Source organism: Dermacentor variabilis, chromosome 3 (genome assembly GCF_050947875.1).
Source record: "Dermacentor variabilis isolate Ectoservices chromosome 3, ASM5094787v1, whole genome shotgun sequence".
Lineage (NCBI taxonomy): Eukaryota > Metazoa > Arthropoda > Arachnida > Ixodida > Ixodidae > Dermacentor > Dermacentor variabilis.
This window is the reverse complement of record NC_134570.1, coordinates 204,536,398-204,561,425: the sequence shown is the minus strand read 5'-3', so window position 1 is coordinate 204,561,425 and position 25,028 is coordinate 204,536,398. Positions and strand designations below refer to the sequence as shown.

Sequence of the window (25,028 nt, the reverse complement as noted above, 5' to 3'; positions counted from 1 at the left end):
AAATCTCTGCCCGGGTCGTTGCATGCCACATTCACAGCTACCTCCGCCAAACCTACAGTGATAAGCATCTTCACCTATCCGTTTTACAGCGTGTGGTGCGTAGTGCCATTGGTAGCATACTGCACGCTTTCAGTAGGTGATAATCCAGACGTGCTGCCATTTCCTGCTGCAGGCAGCACCTATGTGGGCATCACATTTCGTTTCGGTTTCCCATCACCCTATTAAAACGCCATGCAATAGGAAAATAATAAAATGTGCCTCGAGCTGCTGGAGCACCACTAGCTCGACGCAAGTCGTCGTCTGGTGCCGCAACAATCCACAGAACACTTCACATTACGTAGATATCAACAACGGCCAAGTCTGTCAAATTTTTTTTAGTTAATTCAGATTGTACGTCTTCCTGGTTAGTACCTTTCTTCTCGAGGTTTGTTTTCAAAACGTATGAACAAGGTTCTACTGTGTTTGTATATATTATTTTGCAGGCTTTCATTCTTGTTATTTGTGATTGTGTGACCGATCTGTTGCTTGTAAACTCAATGCCTATGAGTTAGTTAAGTTTGGTTTAATGGTGCAAAAGCAGCTAAGGCTATGCTGCACCAAACACGAGGTGTTTTAAAATTCAATTAAGGAAGGGGAAGGCTGTGTTAATAATCTATATTTTATGTTTTTAGTTTCTTCTAGAAATTTACGAACGTCAGCTAATGGAACTATCGGACCATCTTCTAAAATTAAAGCAGGGTGTAAAAGTATATGTAGCTGGTACAAGTCGTGCATTTCAATATATGTAGATGTTAGTAATATATGTATAACTGTTAGTGGTTCTTGGCATTTCTCACCTGTTGATGCGTCTTCTTTCGTAAGTAAATAATTGTGTGTGAAGTGTGTGTGCCCAACGCGTAGACTGCATAAAACTACGTCAAAGAACCTGCTTCTGGTGGTTACACGACTTCCACTCAACAAGTGCGGGTTTGGTGAGATGTAATTTGCTGTCTGCACAATGGTCCCATTTTTGTTGCCACTTTGACATTAAGGCCTTCCTAATCCCACGGATAGTATCTTTATATGAAAGTGTTGATTTGTTATGTCTTTGTACGCTGCCATCAATGCACATCCATCAGCTGCTTCGTTACCCAGAATCCCAACATCATCATCATCATCATTTATTACTCCCTTAAGGGCCCCATGTGGGGTATTACACAAGGGGGAGGCAAAACAATAATACAAACATCAAATTAATAGTCATGTACAAAGCAAAAAAAAAAAGCAACAACTGAAAAGACACTAAAAAGGACAGGTTTTTGCATAATTAGTTGCAAATATGGGTGGTTAGTAACTCACGATATTTCGAAAGGTTTCGCTCTACAACAATGGATTCCGGGAGCGAATTCCATTGTTCTATTGCAGAGGGAAGGAAGGATTTGTTAAAATCGATTGTAGAACCATGAAAGCGTTGGATACATAAAGAATTGAATAGACGATGCGATGAACGAATGGGTGGAAATAAAAGTGAGGAACGAAGGTCAGGAAAGTTATAGTACAATTTATGGAATAGGCAGAGTTGCGAAATTATGCGTCTTGATGCTAAAAGGGGTAGACCAATAGATAACTTTAAGTTAGTAACGCTGATAGTGTTATAATTCGACAAGATAAAGCGGGAGGCACGATTTTGAGTAGCTTCTAAAGTGTCAAGCAAGTACTTTTGATGTGGATTCCAAATTGTAGACGCGTATTCTAATTTGGTATGGATGAAAATTTCGTATGCTAGTTTACGAATCGACGGAGGAGACAAGGATAGGGACCTTGTCTTGTCTTGTCTGGACATGGCTTGGTACACAGCAGAAACAAATTGATCTCCCATATTTGTTAAGTGCCACCATGTTTAATATATCCCCCAGCAGGGGTTCACACTCAAGAATTCAGATGTAGTGCCTTTAGTGTACTTAGGGAGTCTGTGTGTATGACTGTATTCTTGTGTTTGTTGGTAATAATCTCTCTAACTACAACCCACACAGAGTAAACTTCAGGAGTAAGAATAGAGGCATGCTGTGGTAATCGAATACTTGTTTCCGAGTTTTCCGTTACAGCTCCCGAACCCACGTGTATCTTTTGTTAGAGCCATCAGTGTAAAATTTCATGTGATTTTGACATTTGTCCTGAAGAGCACGGAATCCTTGTAAAGTATGCTTGTGTGGTGAGTCTCTTTTCTTTAAGGTGGGACGCGGCAATTGAAGTGGTCAAATTGTCAAACTTTTTTATTTTCCGATTGATTTTTTTTGCGTTCCATGGACCCTTATTTATCTCGTGGTGAAATATTACAACAAAATATACGGTAGAAAGCAAGGAAACAGCCCTTTCCTTGAGTGCTGTCATAAAAAATTTGAAAAAAAAAAAAAGGGCTTCAGAAGGCCCTGTCACACTGCGGATCGTCCGGCTATTTGTTGACGAAGCGACGCCATCTCGGTATTATCGTAAAGAGGAGAGACTGGAGCTAAATATAGCTGGATAAACGCATTTCTCCACCAAAAAATAAACCAGAAAATGCACGCAAAAAAAGAAAGGCAAATGCGGCACTGCGATTGGGTGCAGCAGTCACGTGGGGCACAGGGCACGCTCGTATTGGCTGTTGTAGATTTGAATTGCTGATGAACCTCTCTCGCGTGCATTTGCGCAGCAGCGAGCTGCGCGTTCCGATCAACGTGATTGACGATCGTGGCAGCTTACACACCTTTTCTTTGATAAGCCCCAAAGGAATCAAGTTCCGAACAGCCCACGTGTACGGAAGACCACAAAAGGTAAGGAAAAGAGGGAGAAAACTACTCATAGAAGCATATGCTGCCAAGCTTGTTGACGAGGCACGACTGGCACATGTGGTTGATAGGGAAAGCGCGCCTGCGTGCGGTGCTGATGACGCAACCACAGAACACCTACGTGTAACAAGCATGTGACGCCCCCTCGGGCATAATCTTCGTTGGCTCGCCAGGCTTGGTAGGCAACATTGGTCACCGCACCCAATAAACACAGACGAGCACATCTGCTCCGCTGTCAGTCATCATTGATCACCACCACGCTGCGGAGCGTCTGCTTAACGGAGGGTATCTCGAGCCCTCCTTCGTTCACAAACCCGGGCGGATCGTGACACTGGCGACGAGTACCCACTGAACTTTGGGGCTCTTCCAGTACACGCGCTTATTGTTTGGCGTGGCCTCAGCCCCAGCCGTATTACAGAGGGAGATAGACAACCTCTTCAGGGGCACGAGGCACGTGGCGGTGTACTTGGACAACATCCTGGTTACTGGAAGCGACGACGGGGACCACCTGCAGAACCTGCATAACGTCCTGGCACGACTTCAGGACGCCGGTGTCAAGCTCAAGCTGGAAAAGTGCATTTTCCTGGCCCCCAACGTTGAGTACTTGGGACATGTCATTTCCAAGGCTGGCCTAGCACCGGCTCCCCGCAAAGTTGATACTGTGCACAAGGTGCCTAAGACCTAGAACAAGAAGGAGCTTCAGAGCAACCTCGGCCTCACCAACTTCTACAGGAATTTCCTGCCAAACCTGTTCGAGCATCTACAACCGCTCCATCTTCTGCTTCGATGGTCAGCAATGGGTCAGCAATGGGAAGGAGCAGGACTGGGCTTCCAGCCCAGCAAGGAGCTAATCACCAAGGCTCCAGTGCTAGTACACTTTGATCCTGCCAAGCCTGTCGTCCTGACCGCAGATGCGTTGCCGTACGGCGTGGGAGCCATCCTGGCACACCGGGTCAAGGATGGCCAGGAATGCCCTGTGTCATTTGCTTTTCGTTGGCTTCATGCTGCAGAGCAACGCTACAGCCAGCTGGACAAGGAAGGTCTGGCCCTCATGTTCGGTGTCGAACGCTTCCGCCAGTATCTGTGGGGCCGGAAGTTCGAGGCGGTCACGGACCACAAGCCGCTGTTGGAGCTGCTGGCAGTTCCCGTGCAGGCATCACCTTGAGTAGTAGGCTGGGCCTTGAGGCTGGCAGCTTACAGTTACCAGCTGGTTTACTGTCTGGGAAAGGGCCTGGGATCTGCTGATGCCCTGAGCTGCCTGCCCCTGCCTGAGGTGCCTGATGCTGTTACAGAACCTGCTGAAGTGTTCATGCTGCAGCATGCGTACCCGGAGGTACTCTCCAGATCTGCGGTATGGCAAGCGACCAGCCGAGACCCAGTCCTGTCTCAGGTAGTCAAGGCGGTGTCTCGTCGGGATGAATTGGTTCAGCAGGCCTATAGCCACAAGGCCACCGAGCTGAGCTTGCAGCAGGGCTGCCTACTGTGGGGTTCCAGGGTAGTGATCCCACAAAGTCTCCGGTCCAGGGTCCTGCAATTGCTGCACACGGGTCATCCTGGCGTGGAAAAGACCAAGATGGTGGCCCGGTCCCATGCTTGGTGGCCTGGCCTGGACCAGGACATCGCTCACATGGTGCAGAGCTCCCAAATCTGCCAGGAGCATTATCGGGCCTCACGTCATGTGGAAATCACCCCTGGCCGTTCCCACAGAGACCATGGTCCCGCCTGCATGTGGATTTTGGTGGGCTCTTCAAGGGCCATTACTTCCTGGTGGTGGTGGACGCCTTTTCGAAGTGGGTGGAGGTTCTACCTGTCACCACTCCATCAGCAGGCATGACCATTGCAGCATGTGGGGGTTCCACTCTGCGTGCGGCTAGGGCTGAAGGCGAGCTCCGGACCTAGCCCCACGCAGCCGCTTTGTGGTACTCCCCAACCCGTAGCCCGAACCCGAACAAATAAGGCAACCAGCGGCGTCAACTGTAATAATGTTTATTGCTACCAGCAATAAAGAACACTCGCAGAGGGGCGTCCTCTCTGTAATAAGTAATAATAGGCTGGCCTCGTTGCCCGGGATAGTCAGGCAAACCTGGTCACTCACAGGTTGCGGCAAGTACTCCAGTCTGGCGGGTTAGGGGTTCGGCGTCAGAGAGAAGATGTCTCCCCCGGTGGCACTGTTTTGTACCTTTTTATCTGGGCGAAGGGAATGTCGTCCTCGACCATCAGCTACCTGCCCGCGAGTTGGGGTGGAAGGGTGCGCGCGCGTCACGAGGGGGAAGCGGGAGAGGGCGTAGTGCGCCTCTCCCGTGTCTATGTTGGCTCTCGAAGTGACGACACAGGGGAAGATGGGTGCGTGTGCCCCCCACAAGCGCTACGACAGGTTTTCGCTCCCCAAGGGTTGCCGGACGTCATCGTGTTTGACAATGGTCCTGCTTTTGCCAGCACAGAGTACATGGCCTGGCTGACGAACAATGGAATCAGCCGGATGATGGTTCCGCCGTACCCCTCTGCTTCAAACGGTGCAGCCGAGCAGGTGGTGCGAACCATCAAGGACAAGCTCAAGAAGAGCCAGACTGGGGATTTCCGGACGCAGATTGTCCGGATACTGTTCCAGTACCGGACTACGCCCCACGATGTCACTGGCCGTGCCCCCTGTGAGCTCCTGCAGGATAGGATGGTCAGGACACCTTTGGACATCTTGCATCCGGAACTCCGATCCACAGTGCTCCTGTAGCAACTGAAGCAGAAGCTGGCTGCTGACCAAGGGTGCCGTCCTGGGCCTTTGCCGGAGCTGGAAGCTCCACTTTTCACCAGGAACTTCCGTCCTGGCCCACCCTGGTCCGCCGGACAAGTGGTGTCTACTGTCAGCGCCTCATCCCTGCTCCTCCGGATGCCAGACAGGGCCACATGGCACAGACACGCCGACCATGTTAGGCCTCGCCTCAGGACCTAGCCAGCACCCTCGACTGCCACTTCGGAGTTTCAGCCTGCAGGAGGACTAGCGGCAACACCAGTCGCTTCCAGTGGAGCACCGCCCACCTCAGAGGCGGCAAGCATTGGCAGTGGTGCGGTGCCCATAGGGCCGGTGTCGAGCCCATCACCACTCACAAGGCCGACTACTGCGGACCCTCCAGATGGAGCGAGGCGGTCTCAGGCAGCACCCGGCGTTGCCACTCGGCCCGTCAACACCGGTGCCCAGGCGGAGTACTTGACCGCGGAGGCCACCGGACCGTTACTCGCCTGGATAGCAGGCACCGTCGACTTGGCTGGGACGGAGGCAGAGCCTCATGCTCTAACTTGGACGTTTGTTTCTTTTAGTTAACAAATTGGGGGTCTTCGTTGCCAGCTGTACATTATCACTATAACCAAATATGAGATAACCTAGGTTGGCTATTCACACAAGGTTAACCCTTGCTGCCTGGAAAAATTGAAATTAAGCGGAAGCTAGGAGAAGACAGGAAAGATGAAAAGTGAGAGAAAGACGAAGGTTGGAGTAAGAGAGAGACAGGAAAAGGCAACTACCGATTTCCCCCGACTGGGTCAGTCTGGGAGTGCCGCCTGTCTGAAGCAGAGGCCAAAGGGGCGTGTTGCCTCCGCCGGGGGGGCCTTGAAGGTCCAAACACCCGGCGTCGGCTCGTTGCCCAGGATCCCCCTTTCCCCAGACACGGCTACATGCAGGAGAGTCCAACTCTCGTATGCTTGGGTATGTGGCGTCGCAACACACCAAACGCCACCTGACGCAGACGCCCCTGCGGGGCAATGACTATGAATAAATGGGTTTCAGTTACTGCTCATCTGTCTGCACCGTCTAGCCAAATGGGCAAGTCCTGCACCAGTACCTGACGGTGGGCACGAGGCTGTCGAGGAAGGTGAGCACCATGTCACGCGATGTCGAGGCCAGGATTTCACTCAGCCCAACGCACACTCCCTGGCGTTGGTCGGGCAGATCAGAGTCCAAGCCTTGTTCCAAGATGGGCACAATTTCAGGCAGCACCCGCTCACCTAGCTTGCGCACCAGGTCACCCAGGGTGCGTGCTGCCACCTGCAATGAGTTCCCACTGCTGCAGTGCACGTCTGTTACACTACAAGGTCGCCATAAAAGAAAACTTGAAACTTGAATGCAGTCTAGGTTAAAATCACAGCCCATGATTAAAAAAAAAAAAGCAAACCCAATCAACTTGCTACACATGGCCTGCAGAGAGCACCACACACAACAAGGTGCAAAATGGCTACACAGCTACCAGGATGTTTGGCTGTTACCCCTTAGAGATAGTGGCACGGTATAAAAAAAGTATATACCCAGCTGACTCCTTTTCACTTACATAATGATTGCACTTTTTTTCCAGAGAAATTTGCACAAAGTTGGGGGTGCATTCTCTATGCGGGCTAAAGGTTTGAGCTAAAGGTTTTTTTCTGCTGCCACTTTTAAAAGGTAGGAGACATAGTATGATTCGGCATCTAATACGGCGTCTGATGTGCCGGATGCGAGGTTTTGCTGTTCTGCAGCGCGAGATCAGATGCCTGGCATGCATAGGCGTCCGATACAGTGCTATGGCACAGCAAAATTCCTCTGTTCCAGTAAGTCGGATGTCGTATCAGATGCTGTATCGGCTGCTGAATTGTACTCTGTCTCCTACTTTTGTTACATGCCGGGTGTCCAATTTAGCGATACGGCACAGAAAAACGCTTTGGATCCAGTTGACGTTCCGGCATGTCGGACGTCATATCGGACACCGAATCGCACCATGTGTCTCCTAGTTCACGGCAGCAAGTTCGGGGTGTGAGCATAATGCAAGGAAAAATAAAAAACACACTCTTTGATAGTAAAAGTGTGTGTGTGTCTTGGGGGGGGGGTTTCGTTTATTACCCGGGTGCGTTCCTTATGCGAGTAAATACAGTACAGATTCAATGAGGTTTCCGGCATAACAAAGGTGGTGTGCCATAGAAAAATAATGCACAAGAATCGCTGACACAACGATGTCAGCGATGAGTGAATTTTTTTACAAGTTTTTCAATGGAGTCAGAATGGACACTGCTACCCCCGAAAAAAGAGAGAGAACAAAAGTTTAAACTGCCATGCAAGTCCTATCACTAAGAAAATGTGGACGAATGAATAAAATGAAAATATCGTGGTAGGATTTGACTGTAATCAATTGACACAACAAAGTAAATTTACAATTCAACTGGCCACACACTGTATCAATGGGCCTTTCATGGCTATAACAAAGACCAAAAAGCAGAATCTGAAGCAATATCAGTTACAGGGAAGTGAATTTTGCTCATTGCTCAACATATGTGTTCTGAAAGCAACAATATAGAATTTTTGTGCAAGAGCAATTTACAATGGCAGTTTTCCATAAACAACTGAATGATGTGATGCACAGAAGTGAACAGCACACATATTTTAAATACCTTGGCCCAGACATAGTGTTTACTTCCAGAGGTAGTGCACAAGCACTAGCAAACATAGAACAGACCGACAGGCAACACAATGTTAATAGATCGCAGTTTCAGCAAACTTGCCTATAGCCAATTTCATCTGAATAAAGTTGCTGGAAGTAAGTACACCTTTGGTATATAACGTCTTGCACTGCCAAAAGAGGGCAGCACAGTTTCCATCCTAGACGGAAAGCTTTTGTTTTTCCGGAGGGGGCTGGGGCCCAAGCAACTTTCCGAACCCATCCATTAGTAAATAAATAAATGAATGATATATGTAGTATAGTGTCGCCCCCTGTCAGATCTCTGTGTCATCGTACATGTGTGTTTTGTAGTTGTTTAGCCAGATGGCGCACCCCCCTTCTGTCATGTGACGAGCTTGGGCCAATCTGGAGGTGTCATCTAGCGTGTGAAGCCTTTATAAGTAATAAACGGCCGTGGGTCGGCCGAGTCTTCGTCCAGTTTTCATCGGGAGCAGTTTGCTCCGTGTCTCCTTCCTGCGCCGGCGCTTGCCGCGCGTTCGCCCGGTCGGGGCCCCCCGCTTGCCTGCCGCTGCCGACACAACATCTTTTGGCGACGAGGATGGGATTCCCGCAGCGGTTCCGACCGAAGCCCCGGGAAACCAGCGAGCTTCGTAAGTGAAGCGTCCTTTACGTGTCGGCACGGCCTGCAAACGCCGCCGACGCACTTGGCGTCGGCGAGGCTTCCGAGCCTAGGCCTTCTCGCCCCCTTTGTTCTTCCTTGCCCATTCCTGCGGCGAGCTCCGGCTTGCCTCCTGCACGGTCTCCTGCACGCTACCTGGCATGGCTTTTACGGCGAACCTTCCTGTTTTTCTTGAAGTGCCCGGCCCACCGTTAATTCCATGGTATCGCTGGAAAAAAATTTTTCAGGCCCACCTCGAAGCGGCCGGCGGTGGCGACTGGACGGACGCGCGACGAGCGTCCGCGCTCGTCAGCGCTCTCGGGCGTGAGGGACAACGGAAGTACTTTGCAGACGAGGAGCAGGAAGCAGCAAGGCAGTTAACCAGCGCAGCGTCAGCTTCAAGCGAAGCAGTAAGGCAGTCGACCGGCGCAGCGTCAACGTCAAGTGATGCGGTCCCGCCAGCGTCAGAGTTTCCGAGACTCTTGCAGCGGCTTGACCGGCTGTTCGCCTCGTCAACAAATGTCCTGGCGGAACGGCACGAATTCACCAGCCGAAAGCAGTTCGAGGGAGAAGGATTCCTGGAATTCGTGACCGCATTGAAGGAGAAGGCGGTACAGTGCAACTTCGGCACAACCTACGACGAGCGCGTCCGAGACCAAATAATACATGGGGTAGCGAACGTCAGCGTTTGCGAAAAGTTGCTGGCTCATGGCGAAACCCTGTCCCTGGACAAGGCAGAAGAAATTGGACGCTCGTTAGAAGCCCTGCATCGAGCGAACCGCGCGTTCGACTCTGAGAAAATACAGAGAATCGAGGCAGCTCAACTTGGCGCTCCGTCGACGAGCCAAGATGGCCGACTTCTTCCGGGGAGCCGCCAAGATGGCCGACGTAGTCCGGGAGGCCATGAAGATGGCCGACTTTTTTCGGGGAGCCGCCAAGATGGCCGACGGCTTCCAAGAGGCCGCCCAGATGTCCGACATTTTCCGCGAGGCTCCTCCGGGACCCGCAATGAAGCACAGGATGCGAAGGACCCTAATTTCGACCGTAGTTCATGCGACCGGTGTGGCAGCACGAAGCATATTGCAACGTACAGGAATTGCCCCGCAAGGAACCGGCGGTGCAACGCCTGCCACACGTTGGGCCATTTTGCATCTGTATGCCGAAAAACCCGTACTGTTCAGCACGTCTCTTCCGCAGAGGCGCTGTCTTCAACTTCCGCAGGACAGCCGTCCGCGTCTGTCTTGACGGTGAGCACTTTGGAAGCTAAAAGGGATTTACAAGTCCCGGTCGTGGTTAACGACGTCGCCATGCGGCTGCTCGTGGACACAGGAGCGTCTGTCTCATTGATGACGGCCGAGGATTTTGGAAAGCACTTTGGTCGACAGCACAGACTGTCAAAGACAGCAGTGGACTTGAGGAATTTCTCCAAGCAACGCATCGACATTCAAGGCCTTTTTCAAGCCACTGTCCAGTTTCTTCAAAGGTCGTGCTCAGTCACGTTCCATGTAACGTCTACAGGTACGTCACTGCTGGGTCTTGACGCCATCCAGCGCTTGGGGATACAAATCGACGGTACGTCGCTGACATGCTGCCTGGCTACGCTTCCTCCAGTACAGAGCCCCACAGGTGTGCCTCCGGGTTTTGATCACCTCTTCAGTGACGAGTTGGGTCTCGTCAACAACTGTGTGCACCGAATTCATCGGCAGCAAGATGCGAAACCAGTATCTTCAAAGTTACCCCTGGCTCTCCGTGACGAGGTCCCAAATGAATTGCGACGTCTCGAGGACTGCGACGTCATCGAGCGTGTCGAGGCTTCTGAGTGGGTGTCTCCACTCGTGGTGGTGCGCAAGAAGGATGGAACCATGCAGCTCTGTGTAGATCTACGGGAACAGGACAGTCTTGTGCCTCACGTTCAAGAAAGGGTCTTGCAGAAACAGCGGCAAACTAAACAGTATGTAGACAAACGTAGAGGTGCTCAGGCAACTCGTATCAAGGTGGGAGACACCGTCAAAGTAAAACTTGCCAAGAAAGGATTTTTTAAGTACAGTATGCCTCGTACAGTTAAGGCCCAGGTAGGGCCATCCTCTTTTGTACTCAGTGACGGGAAGACGTGGAATGCGTCTAAGTTAACCACAGTGGTAGATAATTCAAAACATAGTACATTGTCCAAAACTGATAAAGATTTTTTGTACTCTTATTCAAACCTGGATAGTCATTCCGATGACTCGTCTGGCGTGACTTCGTCCTTTCATAGGCATAACTTAAGTAGCCCATCTGACTGTATCGCTTCAGAGTCTACACAGTCAGCAATCGTTTCTGATTCCGTAGGGGAATCGGTAGCATCCCAGGACTTGTTGGGACTTCGAGAGGAGCTTCCTGGGCAACCCCCTCCAGCTTTGAGCGACAACCACATTCAATTTTCCAACCAGGGGGAGGGAAATAGTAGTGGGACGACTGGGTCTTTAAAGTCGACCAAAACGCGTCGCAACCCAAAGTTCTTCTGAGGTACGCACGCGTCCTCATCGTGTCAAAAAACGGCCTCCGTGGCTTGATGATTGTTTCTTGAATGTAGAGCGTTTTGTCGTCTTCGAAATGCCACGGCTAGGGGCCTCGCTGTGACATTTGGAGGCAGTTCACATTTTTTCGTTCACACAGGTAAAATGTGTTCCTTGTTGCGGTGCAGTGAGTTTGTGCCGTGTTCCTTGTTGGACTTTGTTTGAGTGACTGCCCGTGTTTTGGTGCCCAAGACTGGTGCGCGTGTATGTGAACTTGGGCGGGGATGGATTGAATTTGTTGTGGACTTAAGTACGTGCTTTGTGTGCGACTGGTGCGCATGTGTGAACGTGGGGGTGGGGGGGAACGAACTGAAATTGCCTTTGGACTTAAGTGCGCGTGTTGTGTGCGCGTTTCACTGTATGCTTACTTTGTTTCCAGGGGGGGGATGATGTAGTATAGTGTCGCCCCCTGTCAGATCTCTGTGTCATCGTACATGTGTGTTTTGTAGTTGTTTAGCTAGATGGCGCACCCCCCTTCTGTCATGTGACGAGCTTGGGCCAATCTGGAGGTGTCATCTAGCGTGTGAAGCCTTTATAAGTAATAAACGGCCGTGGGTCGGCCGAGTCTTCGTCCAGTTTTCATCGGGAGCAGTTTGCTCCGTGTCTCCTTCCTGCGCCGGCGCTTGCCGCGCGTTCGCCCGGTCGGGGCCCCCCGCTTGCCTGCCGCTGCCGACATAACAATATATATACATTACCTTGAATAACAGCTGCACTTGAAGAAACTTCGCGTAACCTCGAACATTTGTTAACTGAAGTGATGGCCTTATATGAGTAATTAACGACCTCACAGTAGGAGACAGTACAATTTCACAACCTGAGTCCCGTCGCACCACCGAGAGACTGGCGTCTCTTGGATGAGCCATACGACAAGCCTTCTGAAAGTTTTTATACTTGTAGATCAAATTGAACCCACTTATCACAATATTCAAGTGCCATGAAAATTCCATTGTTATAACCAATTGTTATAACCGGGTTGCACGAAAAAAATCAAAATAGGGGAATGGCAGAGCTGATGTGAGAAAACTATAATGGCATGCCCCTCCCCACCTACTTCCTTCATCCAGCTGCTGATTGTGTTTAATCGTTTAACTGCTTCCTGGGCGCTCCGATCGCATGCAACAAGCCACGGCTGTCGGCGTTAAAGAATGGCGATGCTATAAGAACAGCAAGGAGGGGTCACAGGTGGCAAGCGATATGCGAGCACCACCGAGGCATCGCTTTGGTTTTGGTGGCCCCAACAGGGGCCTTTTAAAAAATACGAGAAGGTTGCCACGGCAGCCTGTCAGCTTGAGAAATCCAGAAGAAATGCTGAGGCGAGATCACCACAAGCATCTCACCATGTACTTCTCAATGGCTTGCACGAGAAAACACTATGCTCATCAGCCTTGCATGCTTTACGTGAAGCTTGCCGACATCCTTCTCCAAGGCATCCAGGTGATCTAGTATGTAGTGCAGTGGAAGGTGCCTCGCGGAAACAAAGCCCCGGAGGGACTGAATCCTCTGCCGGACCTCCTGTGAGGACAACGTTGAGGCAGCCTGCCCTACCGCGTCATCGCTGGCGTCGTCGCCATCACTATCTGATGCAAGCATGTTCGCGACGATAGCCTCATCGGTTAGAAGCACTTAGTTTCCAAATCTATAGCCATGTGCTTCACTGGCAACATCATGCATTGCCAATGATCAGCAGGCGCATCAGCTGTCTTCCGTTTCGGTGGCGAGTCATACCAACTGTTGGTCAAACGAGGCTGAAAAACTGCATGGCCAGGAACGATTTCTATGCAACCAACAAGGACGAATGCAAGTGATTAAGCTGTTTGCAGAACTGCGCTGAATGAGGAGCACACGAGCAACACGCAAGCAATCTGCGAGCAGCACAGTTGGCGTGGTCCATTCGTGTTTCGGAGGGTGGGGCGGCTTAGAGTTATGAGTGCAGCCCATTCGTGTTAGCGCAATCAAATAGCACAACCAAATGTTTTTGCAAAGCCAAAAGGCCTCGCCCTGCTTGCACTGTTATGTACCCCATTTTTGTTCCTTTGTACGAAGGCGAATAAGAAGGTCTTTGCCCCTACCTCTTTTAGCTAAAATAAGGTACATACTGGAAATTGTAATCACTATATGTATTATTCTATGTACCATATGCCATTTTTCCACATATTCCCCACACTGTTTCAAACATTTGTCCCAAGTCAGAACTAAATTTGAGAGGCCCGTGTCAGTCAGTGACACACGCGGCCGCCTCGAACGTTCTTCGTCATGCAAATCGTAACGGCCTTTTACGAAATCGCAACACCACCACCTCACACTTCTCAAAGCGAGACACCTTTCCTCATACGTGAGCTACATTTCCCTGTGGATTTCGATGGGTGGCCATCTCCTTGCTCCGTAGAAAACAAGTCACACTTCGTTGCTCGTACGCCGTGGACGTGTGAAGCATAACTGCCATCTTGAACAACTGACAGCAGTGCCGTGCCACGAAACTACCGGCACATAAGGCCAGGCTGGTTCAAGAAAGGTTCACCGCTGGGAATGAACATGTTGACTTCGCATACAGCTGTAATTTGGCTAAAGAGAGAAAAAGAAGAAAAAGCAAGGCGCAAAGACTTTCTGATTCGCCCTTGTATAACTTTTTGCGCCGTTTTCTAAGCCAGGTGGTCTGCATTGTGTTCATAGGGAAAACTTAAATGATGAAATAAATAAATGTGCATAAGGTAGCTGCTGCTGGTTCTTCAAATGCGCGTGTCCTCTTACTGACGGGATTTGCAGAAATAAAGGAAAGTATGAATTAAAAGCTGTGCATGTCACACTGGCGAACATGCAGTAAGCTTTTAGACACAATAAAATTTTAAGTGAAAAGGTGGAGGCTACTCAAACAGAACTCTGGTAATCACACTGTGAGGAAAGGGGGGGGGGGGGGCTGTTCCCCTCATAGTCGGCACCCATGGGTTTATGTACCATCACAATTTTTTGCATGCATTGTTCCACACCATCATGTGCCACCCTATCTTTGAACACTTTTAATTCTTTTTTCGGAACAGAATCAATATTTTTTTTAAAAGCCTGACACAACATACTGAAGATAGTAGTATAATTGGTAAAGCTTACGAAAAATTCGGGGGAGTTGGCAGGTGTGCACCTATTAGGGTGAACAACACAATAACATGGTTTTGCAGCCGTGAAAGGTGCCCTCTGTGCTCCAGACTACCACCCACCTGCTGCTTGTCGTAGCTGCTGCTGGCCAGAAATCCCAGCAGCAGGGAGAACAGAGTGGGCAGGATCTCACGCAGGGTGCGGGGGGTGTTGGTCACCACCACTTTCCAGACGTGCAGGGATGCCTGGCGCACCATCAGCGAGGTGTCCAGGCGACCCATGTACAGGCCGGCCAGCACCCGGTTGCGACGCTCCTCACCCAGGGCTATCATGATCGCCTGCCAAAAGAGCATCATCATATTTGTGCATACCAGTTCTTGAGCGCACACGTGTGACTTGCAATCTGCATTCGGGGGAAGAACGCGGAAGGATATTTGAAACATACTGCACTCAAAAGGTACGTCAAAATTATACGAGTGCTGATTCTATAACATTGCCGATTCTTCTGACTGCGCAATGCGGTAGGCAACCGTAAGTTACACAATCAATGAGTGTATAGTGATCTAAATTTTATTACCCACGAAAGAGCATTCAGATCCAATGCGCACATGTTGGTATTGATGGGAAGCAAAGTTTTCGTGAAGAGGTTGATGAAATGCAATAACTCTGCCCACATCATAGTTTCTCACTATAACACCTAGAGGGAAATATGGCGCCACCGTCTATGGGAGTTTCTTAAGAGGGCACCGTGCCGTCATGGGAAAGACTGTATATGTGTCTGCGAGGCTCGTGTTAGCTGGCGTTGTAAGAGGCTTCGTCTAAAACGTGGATATGGCTACACAAATAACGTGTTCTCAAAGTAAAATTTTCATAAAATGTTTCCATTCACGCATATTACATCTTTACTCACCTACAATGCATGACCAAGCGAAGAAAAGCAAGAGATGACAAACTGTTTCAAAGCGAGCGCGAACCTTGTCACCTGTCCTCCAACTTTAGCGGCCCGCTGATACGTTTTACGTAACATATAATCATACATGCAATAACAAGTTCTTATAGTTAAACAAAACATGTTTTTGCGCAATAATAAAACCAGAACAGCTTTTTATGTGCTGTTTTAGTCGAAAATGAATCATTGTGACAGACGGAACGGTGCTTACGCAGCACGTCTTCAATGTGTCCTGTCTCTTCGAGAACGATGCCAATCCGAAGTCACAATATACCGGCATTCCCATGCATACCATAGCGCAGCAGCGCCAGATTTCCCTCTAGGTAATGTAGTGAGAAACTCTATGGCCCACATCATCCCTGCATCTGTAGTGTAAAGAAGACTTGAGTGCGCATGTGCTCTCGTGTACTTGTGCCATGCATTGTGATGAGTCTTACACAGGCTTGTACTGTTTCTTAATTTCTTATTTATTTTTATACGCACCGGTTGCTCCTTGGCTAGTTCCCCACTGAGAGTAAAGGTCATAGTATGCAAATCATCTTCATCATCAACACAAACAATCATTTGTGCGGTTCTCACCCGTGCTCTTGGAACAAAGGAATGACAACACAGTAGTGCAAGGCCGTTTATACACAAATAATTGCTAGTCAAATTGTTATCCACAAAACATGCCAATTGCTGCAGGACAAATCGAGGAAGTCAAACTCACTGCAACTGGATAGCGAGTGAATATGTTCGCTCCATGCTGGACACCGACACCTGATCGAACGCCCACGCCGCTTGCCAACCCCGAGCTAAAGAGGAAGAGCCTGCTCCCTGTCGCACCCAACCAACCCAGCCGTTAGTTGGCACTAGCAGCGCCACATTTGCGCAATCTCTCGTAATGCGCTGCAGCCTTATGAATCACCACCGGTTCTAGGCTATGCGGAGAAGCCAGATAACAGAAGATGCGAGACATGCGGGGAAAATGACATATCAGGGAACGCGTGAGAGTCACGCATCCCCACTCATTTCAAGGAGACAATTGGCATTGGCATAACATGTACCTCCCGATTCTTGGTGAAGCCCCCATTGTGGGTATGTGCCACTGTATGGAAATCATCATCATTATCATAATAATTAGCATGTGAATATGCTCCTTGGCCAATAATGCATATATGCCATAGTATGGAAATCATAATAATAATCATCATCAAGACGTGGCGACCGTCTGAAAGCCCTAGTTCGTGTTTGCATGAAAGAAGAGTACATGCAGTTGTGGCCTAATGGCTAGAGTATCAGCCATACGTTTTCCATCCGCTAGATTCCATGTGAATAAGAAAAGGCACGAGGCACTGCACATGACGATTGACTAAGTCGACCTTGTTATTAGACCTTGTTTGACTAAGCTTCTTTGCACAGCACACAGTTTCATGAGCCACCTGATCGTCAAGCTACCTGCTCGTGAATTGTGAAGGTTCACCTTGGTTCTTTAGTTTATCAGTTAATTTTCATTAGTCTAGCTGTGCATTACAGTTAAACTTCATTAATCCTTTAGCCACCAGCCCCAAGCTGTACTCGTCACACGAGTTTGTACCTATATCGCCAATGACGAGTCACACTCGTCTGGCCCGATTATCTTCTCCTTCCGCCGCCAAAGATATATTTTCAACCCTAAATGGCGGTAGCTGTCTATGAAAAATTGCATTTCATGCTTTTCACGCGTGTTTTAAGCCTGGCAACAGCCATTTCATAATGGCGCTTCGTAAGAATAATGCCAGTGGCGGCAACGCTCCAAGAAAAAGAGGTGCTTCTTGGTGCAGTACAGAAAGCAGTGTTAGTGGCGACATGGAATTTGTATCTGACAGCGACTCGGACGTTATCGTTACCCTGGATATTGCTTCAGATGACGACAAGAGCGACAGCAATGACGACGGTGACGCACTGAGCAGTGCATGTTTGTGGCAGTGCGTGAACACTGATTACCCACCACCTGCGCCTCCGCAGTTTCCCTTCTCTTCAGTGCCCGTAATTGTGTGGCAGCCCACTGACGAGAATGACATTCTCGGCTGGTTTCATGTACTTTATGACTGGGGCATCATTGACCTAATAGTCATGGAGACTAACCATTATGCAGTAGCGTACTTTGCTGCTCGGGGTTCTTATGAAAAACGATAGACCATGATGAGATTATGGTTTTCCTTGTGGTGATAATATTACACGGTATTGTTGGCAAACCTCAAGTTGAGATGTACCGCTGAACAAAGGAAGTTTTGGAGACACCAGTGTTCAGGAAGACTATGAGCAGGAACTGCTTCAGCGTGTTGATGTGCTGCCTTCATTTGACCAACTTGAAAACCGTGGATGAAGCTACTCATCCGCACCCCAGGCTATGGAAGCAACATCTTAGCAATTTTCTGTGTGTTACCGTGTATTGCATCAAATAAATACTTCAACTTTCAGTAGGTTCTGACCCATTACCATGGTATGCATTGAGGGAAAGCCACCCTCAACAGTAGTATTTTCTTTTTTAATTTCTGTGCTCATTCTAAACAGAAATTAATGATGTAATATATTTTCAGAATCAGAATTGCACGAAAAAAGTATGACTACTTAAAAAAAGAATTGGCTATTTTGGTACGTTTTTCAGAAGTTAAATTGGTGGTTAAAGGGTTAATCTGACTTTCATTAATTCGGAAAATCAGATAATTCAGACTTGTCCTTTTGTGCGGCAGGAGTATGCATTATCTAATGCAATGAAACTTTTATTAATTCAGACATATTTGGCTGCATATCGGTTAATTCGGACAACTCTCTGAGCTCGGCGAGTGCTGGGGCATCGTAAATGTGCGACGCAAAAGAGCAGGAATGGCGTTAGCACATCCCTAGTCCGTGTCGCCATAGTCATCAGTGTAAATTGCATGTGAATGACAGCAATGCCAGAACGCTTCGTGCCTATTTGTGACTTTAAAGTCTTTATTCTTGCATTTACCGCCACACACAGCACTGAATCAGCTGCATGTCTTCATGACTGCATACTCGCCAGCCATGATTGTGTCAATAATAATAATAATAATAATAATAATAATAATAATAATAATAATAATAATAATAATAATAATAATCTTTATTTCAGACGACAAGGTCTCAGATACAAGGGCAGAAGGCAGACATGCTTTGCGTGACGGGACCCAAGCACCTGAATACACACACTCAAAGCATATAGCAAAGAAGGAACATAATACACTACCATCACATACACAACACTGTTTTATGCAAAGTAAACCACCGAACAAGGTATAAGCTTTTACAACCTTAAATGAAAATCCGTACAAATAAGGAGCCCTATGATCACAAAAAAATTATGTATACACAATATATTATTAGGACAGGAAAGGTGGTAAGCTTAACATTTTTATTGAAAGAGTTCAGGAACACGCATTTCTGAATAATTTCTATGGCCTGTGTATGTCTGTTGAGAAGACTGGGAATTAAGTATGAAAGCATTTGGGTTCTGTAGTTAGTCCTCACAAGTGGAGTTCTGTAATGGTCGTGCCTTAATTTCTAAGGCACATTACTACTAGAGTGCAATTCAAGATATTTAGAAGGATCGAGCTTGATTTCGTTTAGACCTAAGAAAGCAATTTCAACTCATATAACTGATTCACTTTTACAACAGAGTGTTCGAAAAAGTGCAAACCTGTATGGTCATTATACGAGAGATTTTCGACATATCGTATCGCTTTTTTCTGTAATGTTATCAACCTCACAAGATTAGTTTTGGTTGTATACCCCTATATCAGTATACAATAGTAAAGATGTGAATGTATTATAGTGTAATATAACTGCCATTTCAGCCATTTGGGAACAAAGTTTCTAATCTTGTAGAGCACACAGAGTGACCTTGATACTTTGGCATGAATTTTATTAATATGCTGGGACCAGGTCAATGTTCTTCTAAAAGGTCACCTAAAACTAGTAGAATGAAACATGTTCAACTGCATTGTTTTCAAATGTAAGTTGAAGTTCAAAATCATCAGCTTTGTTGCATGCTTTAAATACAATACCCTTTGTTTTATTGACTTTTAATTCGAGTTTATTTATATTCAACCACAATGACAATTCTTGTAACCACGCACTACCTCGACATATATATTATCGAGATGCATACCGGAAAAAAATACACTGGTATCATCTGCATAAAGAATTATTGCAGGAGTTCTAGGGATGGCCACTATACCATTGACATAGATAATAAAGAATATTGGACCTAGAATAGACCCTTGTGGTACACCCTATATTAAGTGTTTCATTTGTGACTGATGGCCATTCAAACATGTATACTGCACGCAACCGGAATGATAACTATGAATCAGACTTAAGGCAACTCCTCGAATGCCATAAAACGGTAGCTTATAAAATAAAATATCATGTTTAATAGAATCAAATGCCCTTTTGAAATTTAAGAAAAGTCCGACTGTGAATTATTTCTCATCCATATTAGAAAGTATTCTTTCCTTTATACTAAGTAGTGTCCATTTCAGTAGACTTCCTCTCCTGAAACCCGCACTGTTCTTTCACAAAAATTCATCTGGTGTTGAAAAACTTACACAGTCTGTTTTATGGGATGAAGAAGAAGCCGACCAGTGCGAATGTGGAATTTCCAGCTACTGCTTCTGTACACGTTTTCGGACTGACTTTTGTGATTCCTAGCAACGAAATGTGCACTATACGACGCAGTTTCTTCTAAGGAACAAGCCGATGTCCGATTTTTGCTGATCAGTGAACACTTTTTCAATTTTCGAGGCTTTTCAGTTCGGGCCACGCCACGGCTCAAATAGCCCTACCCGACTAGGTCTATAGGCAGCGGTAAGGAGCGAGCAGGCCCAGGCCTCGCACGTATGTGTGCGCGGCAGCATGCCCGCTATGGAGACAGTCGTGGACGGAGAGGACATTTCCAGAGAAGAAACGAATCGCCCAGGCTGGACGACGGCCATGGGCAGAAACAAGAAGGCCAAACCAGGACCGACCGTTCCGAACCGAGGCAACGAGGAACAAGCAGAGACGGACGGCCGCTGCACGGCTGACCCGCAGAGCGCGGTCAAGTGCCTCGTCACCGCATCGACACTGCCCCGGCTACCGAGAGACCATATTCACATCATAGTGAGGCTGAGAGACAGCCTCAACGAGAAAAAAGTGAGTCGAATTCGCCTGGCACAAGCGCTAGCAATGGCAACCTCACCCACGCCGAACGAGACCGAGGAAGACGCCGTTTGCCCGAACACAACCCAGAACATTCTCGTCGTGTCCCTGCCGACCGAGAAGAACGTGAACGCATACACCGGAGTTAACAAGCTTCACCTAAGAGAATGCGCATTCAAAGTGGCCGCATCAATTGCAGCGCCGGACAACACGTCATCAGAGGAGTGGACCCCGAAATCAACGAGGCCCAGCTTCAGGCCATGATCGTGAACCAAAGAAATCGCAAGGCCTTGGAAGCCAAGCGGATCAAAAACACTTCGACGGTGGTAATGCTCTTCAACGGCATGAAAGTGCCGAACAATGTCATGTGTGGCATAAGCCTAATACACTGCACGCTATACAGGTGGCAGAATGACGTGTGCTACGGGTGTGGCGACTTGGGCCACACAGTCAACATCTGTCCAAATCCTGACAAGAGGTGCCGCAGCTGCGGAGTCAACGACCCGGCTGAAGACCACCAGTGCTTGCCCAAGTGCGCCCTCTGCGGGGGCCAACACCCGACGGCGGACGGTAAGTGCAAGCAACGATACAAAATCCCTTACGTCGTGCGGCACAGGAGGCGCCGATGCAGCTGCAAAGCCAGCCGGGAGAGTAGATCACGTGATTCCAGCATGGCAAGTGCCCCAAGACGGGGACGTTCGACAACGCCGACACAACGATAGCACAGCCAATTGAGAGGCCGCTCCCACTCCAGGGGGCGCTCCGGCTCCCAACTGCGCATTCAAGAGGGGCGGACCTCGGCGGACCGGGCCAAGCCAAAGCCACAGCTGAAACCACAATCAAAGGTAATGCAGGTAGCATTGCCAAAGCATAACAAGGGAGACCCTAGAATAGGTCAGCTAGCGGAAGAAGACGCGCACCTCAAGGTGGATATTCAGCAAATGAGGGTGGATTTCGGATAGTTTTGGAAACAAGGTTCCACTCCCCGGCTAGTTTAACAGCAGCAGCAGCAGGTGCCGCAAAGTACACTGACCAAGGGGAGCAGTTGGTTCGCTCAGTCAAACCCAGGGCCCCTCCCCTGACGGACGAGGAAAACCTGGCGGAACCAGAGTCCAGTAGCATCCTATTGGGAATTCAGCAGTCGATTAGCTCTTTGCAGCTAATGGTCCAGCAACTAGCGGAAAGCATGGTAGCACTCGCAGAAAGAGTGATTCGTATCGAAGCACACATGGCGCCTGCAGGTGCTACACAAATCCAAGGTATCAATAATGGTGAACAACTCAACCAGAGAGCTGGTCGTGTGGCAGTGGAATTGCACTAGCGTCAAAAAGTGCAAGGCTCCGCTGCTACAGTTCATTGCTTCACAGGCGGACAAACCGCACGTCATAATCTTACAAGAAACTTTGGGTAGCGAGGTGACCCTGCCCGGCTACCGGGTCGCCTCGTCGAAATTCAAACAGGGTAAGCGCGATGTGTCGACCCTCGTCGCGAACAAATGTTCTTTCCAGGAATGAGATTTAAAGTTAGGCAACCCGAAAGTGTTAGCTGAAAAACAGCGTATTTGTAGTGAACGTGTACAGCCCGCCCTCTGACCACAGACAGTCATTCGCATCGATAATAACGAAGGCGACCTCAATGGCCAGGGGGGCCCCGCTAATAGTAGCGGGAGATTTTAACGTGCCCCACGAAGCTCGGGGTTACTCAAGGCCAATGCCTAAGGGAGAGCGGCTATTGGAGGCAGTCACTAAGTCCTTGCTAGGGCTGGTGACAGACCCCCGCTATACGACTAGACTAGGCACTAACTACGGTGGGGAGGGACACGCCGTGCACCCTGACCTTCATCAAAAACGTGCGAGGGGCCGAGTGGCGCAACCTGCACAAGAACCTCGGCAGCGACCACAACATACTGGCGGTGACGATTCCCATCAGGGCAGCACCACCGAGAGAATTTAAGGTCACCGACTGGGATGCCTTCCACAAAATAAGGAACGAAGACACAAGCAAATACGCGGACCTAGACAGCCTCTTTAGAAGGCTCAAAGAGGACGTTAGCACCACGACGAGGGTCGTCCAAACCAAACTGAACGTGGAAAGGATGGATGCGAGATTGGCACACCTATTAGAGGCAAAGAATTCCATCACAGCCAGGTGGAAAACACAAAGATTAAATCGCAGACTGCGAAAAAAAGTAGCGGCACTAAACCAAGAAATTGAAGCGCACTCGATCGAGCTTTCCAAGCAACAGTGGAACGAGGTGTGTGCGTCAGTAGACGGACAAACGAGAGCTGGAGGCAAATGGAACCTCCTAAAGAAACTGTTAGATGACAGGCAATACAAAGGCAATCAGAGATTGGCAATCGATAAGATTTTACACAAGCAAATGGAACAGGGCAAAACGGAGAGCGAGCTCCTAAAGGAGCTGGCGGAGGTGTGTCTGCCACTGGACCCATCAAGCGACGGCGACTATCCACAATACGCCGGCGCAGAGGTCGAAGAACTCGATGCGCCCTTCATGGAATCGGAAATTTGGGATGCCTTACAAGGCCTTAACGGACACTCGGCGACGGGCCTGGACGGGGTCTTGAACAAACTGTTGAGAAACCTAGACTGAAAGTCGGTCGAGAAGTTCATCGAAGATATCAACAGAGCGTGGGAAACGGGACGAGTACCAGAGGTCTGGAAAGAGGCCTCGATCACACTAATACCGAAACCTGGTAAACCACTAGCAGCGGAGAACATGCGGCTGATATCGCTAACCTGGTGCGTGGGCAAGATGGCGGAACATGTCATACATAACCGAATATTGTGGTACATAAAGAGAGAGGGCGTGCTTCCATGTAACATGGTGGGCTTCAGACCGGGCCTCTCTACACAGGACGTAATGTTACTACTCAAGAAGCATATAATCGACGGCATGACCAGAGAGACCAGGGGCATACTGGCCCTGGACCTAATGAAAGCGTTCGACACAGCCAAACACAGATTTCTAATGGAAACGATCTCGGTGATGGGGCTTGGCCAGAAATTACCCTCTTACATAGGCTCCTTCCTAAGAGACATGAAGGCCACGATCAAAATAGGACAGGCCATGTCCGATTGGCACACGCTGGGTGCAAGGGGCACCCCGCAAGGGGTGGTGCTCTCCCCATTATTATTCAATCTAGCAATGAAAGGCCTCTCGGACCGGCTGATGAGAGTGACCAATGTTAATCACGCCCTGTATGCAGACATTACGGTGTGGTGCCCGGCAGGGTCCGATGCAGAAGTCGAGCGGGCTCTTCAAGAGGCGCTGGACACAATAGAAGAGCACCTGAAGGAAACGGGACTGCACCTGTCACCCAGCAAATCGGAACTGTTGCTGTACAGGCCCTCGAAACAAGGCATGAGGAATTTGATGCCGATCGACCAAATATTGATCAAATTACACACGAGGGACGGCCAGCCGATCCCCAGAGTGGACATAAGAATCCTGGGGCTGCTAATTGAGGCTAAAGGCTAAACGCGCAAACAGTCATGAAACTCGTGTCCAAAACGCAGAACATGCTCCGGCTGATTCTCAGGGCGACCAACCGCAGAGGAGGGCTCAGCGAGAGCAATCTCATCGGACTTTACCACGCCTTCCTCATGAGTCACGTAATTTACGTTGCCTCGGCACTAAAATGGACCAAGAGAGATGCGGCCAAGATAGAGACACTGATGCACAAGAGCATCAAAAGGGTGCTAGGTCTTTCGATCACTACAAGCACGGAGAGGCTCGATCGGTTAAGGGTCCACAATTCACTAGCAGAAATCATCGAAGCACAGACCAAGGCACAGGTCGTGCAACTGTCGACCACCAGGGGTGGCAGACGCATCCTAGAAGAAGCAGGCATAAATGCAGAGGCAGAGTGCAACGCATGCAAGGTTGCGCTCAGCACGGCGGTCACGGGCACTTTCAAGGCAGAATTGCTTCCGAGAAATGTTCACCCACAATTCAACGAGGGGTGCCGAAAGGCGAGGACCCGAGCACTGCTGAAATTGACCGCCAACTACCAGGACTAGCGGCATTTGTAGACTCGGCCCAGTACGGGCACAGCGACCGGTACGCGGCCGTCTTGATATGCTGGGATGGGACGATCATTAACGCGGCATGGGTCAAGGCGGTACCATCTGAAGTGGCCGGACAGGTGGCAATAGCCATGGCAATGAGTGACCCTGAACGTCCTTATGTGTACAGATTCGCGATCGGCGGCCAGAGCATTCACCTCGGGCTCGATATCGCGGGAAGCGGCGGCCATCCTCGGCAACGAAGGAGCCACGGGTCATGACATCATCAAATGGTTTCCAGCCCAACGGGGGCTGACGGGCACCCTGACTTTCCCAATGCCAACGAGCTGG

General features: G+C 49.1%; 1 protein-coding gene across 1 annotated transcript in view; it reads right to left on the bottom strand.

The window, feature by feature from the left end:
* Positions 1-25,028, bottom strand: part of l(3)80Fj (lethal (3) 80Fj) — a 413,275-nt gene that overhangs the window by 92,498 nt on the left and 295,749 nt on the right. The window contains exons 41-42 of the mRNA XM_075686799.1: positions 14,644-14,859; positions 6,641-6,843 (exon numbers count right to left, since the gene is read on the bottom strand). Of these exons, the coding sequence (XP_075542914.1) occupies positions 6,641-6,843; positions 14,644-14,859 (419 nt within the window). The remainder of the gene's footprint in view (positions 1-6,640; positions 6,844-14,643; positions 14,860-25,028) is intronic.